Source organism: Poecilia reticulata, linkage group LG2, assembly GCF_000633615.1.
Source record: "Poecilia reticulata strain Guanapo linkage group LG2, Guppy_female_1.0+MT, whole genome shotgun sequence".
Taxonomy (NCBI): Eukaryota; Metazoa; Chordata; class Actinopteri; order Cyprinodontiformes; family Poeciliidae; genus Poecilia; species Poecilia reticulata.
This window is the reverse complement of record NC_024332.1, coordinates 19,245,717-19,252,089: the sequence shown is the minus strand read 5'-3', so window position 1 is coordinate 19,252,089 and position 6,373 is coordinate 19,245,717. Positions and strand designations below refer to the sequence as shown.

At 48.3% G+C, this 6,373-nt stretch overlaps 1 protein-coding gene across 5 annotated transcripts in view; it reads left to right on the top strand.

Moving 5' to 3' along the window:
- Window positions 1-6,333, top strand: part of lrrfip1b (leucine rich repeat (in FLII) interacting protein 1b) — a 9,838-nt gene extending 3,505 nt beyond the window's left edge. For 2 of the 5 annotated variants that reach the window (XM_008436362.2, XM_008436352.2), the window contains 11 exons: window positions 171-215; window positions 294-344; window positions 700-777; window positions 894-929; window positions 1,047-1,172; window positions 1,279-1,449; window positions 1,528-1,620; window positions 1,930-2,022; window positions 2,344-2,436; window positions 3,285-3,405; window positions 3,715-5,810. In XM_008436362.2, the coding sequence (XP_008434584.1) occupies window positions 171-215; window positions 294-344; window positions 700-777; window positions 894-929; window positions 1,047-1,172; window positions 1,279-1,449; window positions 1,528-1,620; window positions 1,930-2,022; window positions 2,344-2,436; window positions 3,285-3,405; window positions 3,715-5,480 (2,673 nt within the window). In that variant the 3' untranslated portion in view covers window positions 5,481-5,810. Of the gene's footprint in view, window positions 1-170; window positions 216-293; window positions 345-699; window positions 778-893; window positions 930-1,046; window positions 1,173-1,278; window positions 1,450-1,527; window positions 1,621-1,929; window positions 2,023-2,343; window positions 2,437-3,284; window positions 3,406-3,714; window positions 5,811-6,241 lie in introns of those variants that run through there. The other 3 variants (XM_017309808.1, XM_008436369.2, XM_008436379.2) reach the window with 3 other exon arrangements.
- The last annotated feature ends 40 nt before the right edge of the window (window positions 6,334-6,373 follow it).

Genomic DNA, 6,373 nt, shown 5'->3' with positions numbered 1-6,373 from the left:
CCCTGCTCTTTGACTGTCAGGCTGTTTGCCCTGCTCTTTGACTGTCAGGCTGTTTGCCCTGCTCTTTGACTGTCAGGTTGTTTACCTTGCTCGCTGTCTGTCAGGTRAACCTTCTGCAGACTCCTTCTTCTTCTCCTACTTTAACATGTTTCTTCTTCATGGTCTTTCAGGAGGACAGCGAGCGTTACTCTCGTCTCTCTCGGAGACACACCTCGGTCTGTATCTCTTTTTCTTCTCCTTCTTCTTCTATGTTTGCTCTCCGCTACAGTGATCCTGTAATTGTCTGTCTGTAGATCTCTGATGATGAGGAGAGAATGTCTGTGGGCAGCCGGGGCAGCTACAGGGTGAGTGGACCAGAAACCAGCTGGAGGTCTGGGTCCAGTGGACCAGAGTCCAGCCCGGTTCCTCTGAATGCAGCCTGAGAGAAGGAGCTGGTCTAGATTAGTGAGAACTGGTCGGAGCTAGTTTTTCTGTCCTGTTTTGTTAGTGGCAAGAACTGAACCAGTTTAAAGCTGTTTGAAGCAGTCTGAACTGGTCTGAACCAGTCTGAAGCTGTTTGAACTGGTCTGAATTGGTTGTAACATCGCCCTGTAGCTCTGATAATCTTCATTTTTCCTCTTCACTAACACATTCTTAATTTCTTCCCTTTTTCTTGCTTCCTCTCCTTGTCTCTTTTCCTTCCTGCCCCTCTCCTCCCAGCCCTCGGACTACGGTGGCCTCCTGGCCTCCAGTTCTCGGGCCTCCTCCAGGGCCAGCTCTGCYCGGGCCAGCCCTGTGGTGAGAGAGTCAATGCCCTCTGGCTCCCTCTGCTGGCTCTCTGGGGAGTTGCAGCTGATGAAGCCGATTAAATTATTTGATTGGTTGGTTACTGATCAGGTTCTGTGTGTGTGCAGGTGGAGGAGAGGACAGATCGGGAGTTCACTGACAAGGTGAGGTCACTGACCCCTGGGCTGGTCAGACAGGATAGAGGCGGTCCTCAGCGTCTCTCTCTTTCTCTTTCTCTCTCTCTCTCTCTCTCTCTCTCTCTCTCTCTCATTCTCCCTCAGGGTTCCAGGACGGCGTCCACGCTGTCTGCCGCCACGCTGGCCTCGCTGGGCGGAGCCTCGTCACGCAGAGGAAGCTGTGACACCTCGTTCTCCGTGGAAACGGAGGCCTCAATCAGAGAGATGAAGGTACGCCAGCTGTCAGCCTGACCACAGATCTGGACACTCCCAACCGGTCCAGTCCGGTCAGAACCAACAAGACTGATCGTGTGACGTGTGACTCGTGCCTGTGCAGGACTCGCTGGCGGAGGCGGAGGAGAAGTACCGCAGGGCCATGGTGTCCAATGCTCAGCTGCACAACGACAAGACGGCGCTGATGTTCCAGGTGGAGAACCTGATGGAGGAGCTGAGCGACGTGGAGGAGCTGCTGTGGGAGGCCCGGCGCCGCTGGGACGACGCCACAAAGGTGAGGAAGATGATGATGATGATGATGACGATGACGATGGTGAAGGTGTTATTAGATCTTGGTCTGATGTCTCTCCAGGAGCTGGAGCGCGAGCGCCAGGCCCACAGCGTCCTGAAGGTCCAGTTCAAGCAAACAGAGGAAACTCTGAGGCAAACCAACGAGCTGCTGACGGTGAGACACACTCACTGGAGTGGCCTAGTCAAAGCCCTGACCTGCAGCCTGACCTTCACCAGGTTGTTCCTGCTGGAGAACCCTCCATTGTTTCTGAATAAAATCAGTTCTGTAGAGAAGAAAGGGTCAAAGGTCATCCACAGTGACTCAACCGAGGGCGTAATTACTTTCTCCATCCTGCTGTATTAACATAACACACTTCAGATTCATTATCTTGTTCCATCTAAACTAMCTCTTCCTGTTTCCTGCTCCTAACCTTCATCTTCCTTCTGCTCTTCCTCCTGCGCTCTGCTGCTCTCTGGTGGACAGGAAGTGTCTGATCTGCGTCAGAAGAGCAGCAGCTACCGGCAGGAGATCTCTGACCTGCAGGAAGCTCTGCAGTGGAAGGAGAAGAAGATCGCGGTAGGGCGCTGCTCTTGTTCCCAGAGGCAGAAGAACCAGAACCAGTCCTCTGGTCTTGCTCTGAACATTTGGCCCCAGGACTTAAGATGCATCCAGAATGATGCCTCTCTCTGCTACCATTTGTGCAGAGCCACCTTGATTAAATCAGTGGTAGACGTGTTTGGWGCAGTCTACACTTSACAGGAACAGAGCAGAACCAAGGAAGGTTGTTTGGTAGTTTTATGCCTCTGAGAAACGTCTCCAAGCCGTTTTCCTCTTTGTTTCCTGTTTCCTAACCTTGTTTCCTCTCTAACCCCCTTCACTACCTCCTTCCTGTGTCAGGCGTTAGAGCGCCACAGAGAAATCTCCGACATCGTTCGGATCGAACGCGACCGGCTCACAGATGAGGTGGTCCAACTGCGAGACTCACTGAAGGTATTGGGAAAACCCAAMTACAACTTTGACCCTGCAGAGATGCAGACATCTGGAGATGAAGTTCCTCTGGTTTTCTTTCAGTGCAATTGTTTGGTCTATCTGCCAAAGGTTCCTCTTCCACAGGAACAATAGCCTGGAGGTTGCAGCGGGTCCTGAGACAGGCCTTACTGTGGAACCTTGCTGCCTTTAGCAAACCTGTTGTTAGCCTGCTACACCCAAAGAGTATCTTCTGGATGATGAAAAGCTTTTTAAAAAGTTAAACAAACCAATGACAAAGCTCTAAAATTGCTCAATAAAAAATTAGTATTAAGGTTCAGGAGTGGCCCTGCAAGAGTCCACTCCTGAAAGAATCAGTTCAGTGTAGAAAACGAGTTCACTGTAACAGCACACTATGTKTAGAGATTSCCTAAACTCAAGGGTTCCACCACAGATTCAGACAGGAACCCTTTACCCCCATAGAGGAYACGCGTACTTGAGTTGGACTCAGTTTGGATGTCTGTSGTACGCCTGAGGTCATGCATCCAATCCTCAGATCCCACTGGTCTGCAACTTCTRGATGGATCCCTGCTCAATCATACMGTRRAATTACTTCTTGGTATGTCAGTAAGTTTTCAAGGGCCTGGCCATAACTCATTCATTTCATTCAGGTGTTTCAGAGCAGGGTTGCATTCAAAAATTATCGGACAGTGGGATTTGAGGACTGGAATWGCGGACCCCTTTGAGACGTCACATTGGCTCTGAGCCGGGTCAGAGTCTCAGCAGAAGTTTTGCAGATGTGTCTCTATTAAGCCACCAAGGAGACAGAAACTGTCCTGAAAGTTACCAAGTCACGACTCTCTGCCCAACAGAACCAYGGAGTGGTCGTCTCTCCTGACACCGCCACCAACGGCGACACAGACCAGACTGAGGAGGAATCTCCCTCCCGATTGGCCGAGGATTCACCTCACAGTGGGAGAGAGAGCATGCTCGGTAGGAAGGAGTAATTGGTTCATTTTACTAAAACTTTCAGACATCTAACCAAACCTTTGATTTCCTTTAATCATCACTTCTGGACAGGAGACTAGAGTGCATGAAGTCGATGATTGACCTGAGCATGTCTGGTTTTCAATCAGCTTGTTAACTTGTGGACCTCATCCTGAAGAACATCTGAGCTAMTGTTCTCCTGTAATTCCTCTGTAATCCTMCTTTTTGATCAACTCTGTTAATCACCTGCTTTCTGCTTTCCTTCCTGAACGTCAACTCTGTTTGGTCTTCCAACGTCTCTTCATGATCTTTCAGGRAAGGCTTCACAGCAGAAGCCAGCAGATGGCAGCAAAACTCCTCAAAATGTCCCCAAAGACAAGAAGAGGTCGCTACCACAGAACATGATCTCTGTGAACGACAAAACCAAGCCATCCAGAGAAAGACGAAACCCAACTGAGAAACATCCAGGCAGAAACCGACAAACACGGAGCAAGGCAGGTGAAAAGGATCCGCCAAAGAAGCTTCCTGTTAGAGYAGAYGGAAATGAGGCAAAAAAGAAGCAGCCTAGCACAGAAGATCCAGCTCAGARAGTCTTCAGATCCAGACTTGTTCCACCGCGACCTGCTAAAGATATTATCCTGGATAACCGAGCCATGGTGTTGGGCCTTTCAGCTACTGAGAAACTGAACTCTCCATCTGAGGAGGCGGTAAAGCAGGATGCCTCTTTGGCTMTGCAAAGTGAATCTTCTTCCTCTGAAACAAACTTTGAACAAAAGCATCTGAGTACTTCAGATCTGGATTCCCAAAGTCAAGATGAAGACAGGAATGCGGAAGACGTTTCAGGTTTCAGTGAAGAAGGTCCCAACCTTCAAGCTGTAGCAGAGTCCAACAAGTCAAAGGTTCAKGCTGTAGGTGGTGAAGAAGGCTCCGTCAGGAGGACCGAARCTAATCCAGAAACCAAAGTACATTTCAAATCTCCTGAGAACCAAAGCATTGGAGAACCACTCCAAAGAGCTGCTGAGGTACACAAAGCTTGCCCTGAAAGCCCAAAGAGAACAACACCCTTTGTTCCTGAACAAATGTGGACCAGCCTGGAGATGACTGTTCAAGATTTGCTTCAAGGACTAGAGGATAAACCAGGGTTTGTGGTAGAAATCTCAAGAATCTTCTCAGAAATCCTGATGTGTCTCCACCACTGGATCTCAGATTTGGAGAACACACTAAGGAACAGAGCAGGACGTGAGTCCTGTCTGAACAATAGAGGTGGACATGAATCAGTGTGGCCATTGAGGGGAACCAGACTCTCTACATGGCTTCTGACAAGCCTAACCAGAGAAMCCGCAGAAGGTCCTGGATGTGAAGAAGGACATCTGGCTGGGCGTTCTTCATCACCAAGAGTCAGTTCAGCCAGAGAAAAGATGGAGGACCCATCTGGTTCCTCAAGCAGAGTTTGTTCAACTTGTCATGATCAGTCTACCACCAATGACGAAAGAGAGATAAGGTCCAGCTCAAGAGATGTGCAGCTGAACACTGAGTCTGAAGCCAGTCCACCTGGTTCTCTTCTAAAAAGCATATCTGGAGACTTTGTTTTTGTTGAGTCACACTTTTCTGAATCTTACAAGAATTCAACAGACACCAGGCCTGACAGTCAAACCCATGTTCTGACTTCTGCCAAAGACTCAAAGGAGTTTAGAGGGAACTGCCCTTCATCAGCACACTCCAGTGTTGGACAAAGTTCCTCAGGAGGACTCAAGAGGTTCATGGAGGTGACCGCTGAAGAAATCAGAGCATTGGCTGTTCCTGAGTTGACTCTGGTGGGCCTCCAGGAGGGACGGCGGCTGGATCGGTCCAGTGTTGGTTCTTTTGAGGAGCTGTCRGTTGGAGACATGGACAGCTGTGAGGAGGCTGATGAAGAAGAGGAGGTCCAATTGCTTCCATCACAGCAACAGAACCGATCCACCATGGAGGCTGAGGTCCAGGTTATTGCTCCATCGCTGGGCACCATGGAGTCAGAGACAGAACATGAAGAATCCGGATTGGACAGCAGGAAAAATGACAACACAGATTGCAAGATTTCATGAGCTCAGGAGCGCCCTCTGCTGCTGGTCTTCATGAACATTGAACACATTCATGTTCAAATGTTTATGTTAGAAGAAAACATGTTGACTGGTAGTTCTGGTTAGAGCCAGAAGAAAGCAGAGACTCACATCARGTGTTAGAATCTGGAAATCTAAATGTGTAGAGTGATCGATGAAGGTTTGGAGTGACCRATGAGAAGGTAGCTTTGAATGTATTGGAATGACTAATCTTCTGAGTATAACATGTAAGTTCCTGCTGAGAAGATGTGTTCCTGAAATATGAGGATAGAAAAGTTTTCATATCTGGTAATAAATGTTTATCTGAATCCTGGAGTTCTGTGTTTCGGTGGTTTTGTTCCAGTCATCAGTAGATGATGTTCTCCACGCCTGAAGGGTAAGCTGACTTCCTGCTCCGTGTCTCCAGATTACATCAGAAGTCCTGAGAAGTTGAGATGAAATGATTAAAAGTTAATTTTTAATAATTCACCATACTTGATGTAATTAATGTTCATTAAATCATATTGTAGATAATAATCACTTCACCAGCTGATTATCTCCACCATGAGGGTCCAGATCTGAAATCCAGTGAGTCTTAAGCTAATCAGTGGCGTTCCTCAGAGCAGTGCTGTTGGTCCTCTTTGTTTTGCTCCAGATGGTTCTCTGACTCCAGGGCTGCAGTCGACCATCTCACCTCATAGACCTTCTGGGTGAGCTCACTGGGAGTTCAGGGAAGTCATTGATTGTTGCTCTCCGTTTTGTTTCAGAGCTGCGGATGAAGAAACTGTTTGATGACAGAGAAGGTTTACGGGATCAGGTTCGATCTGGAAACCTTTTGGTTTAAAGTCTAAAAGGCTAAAACATCTTCTAGAAAATGACGTTAATCTGTTAATGTTCAG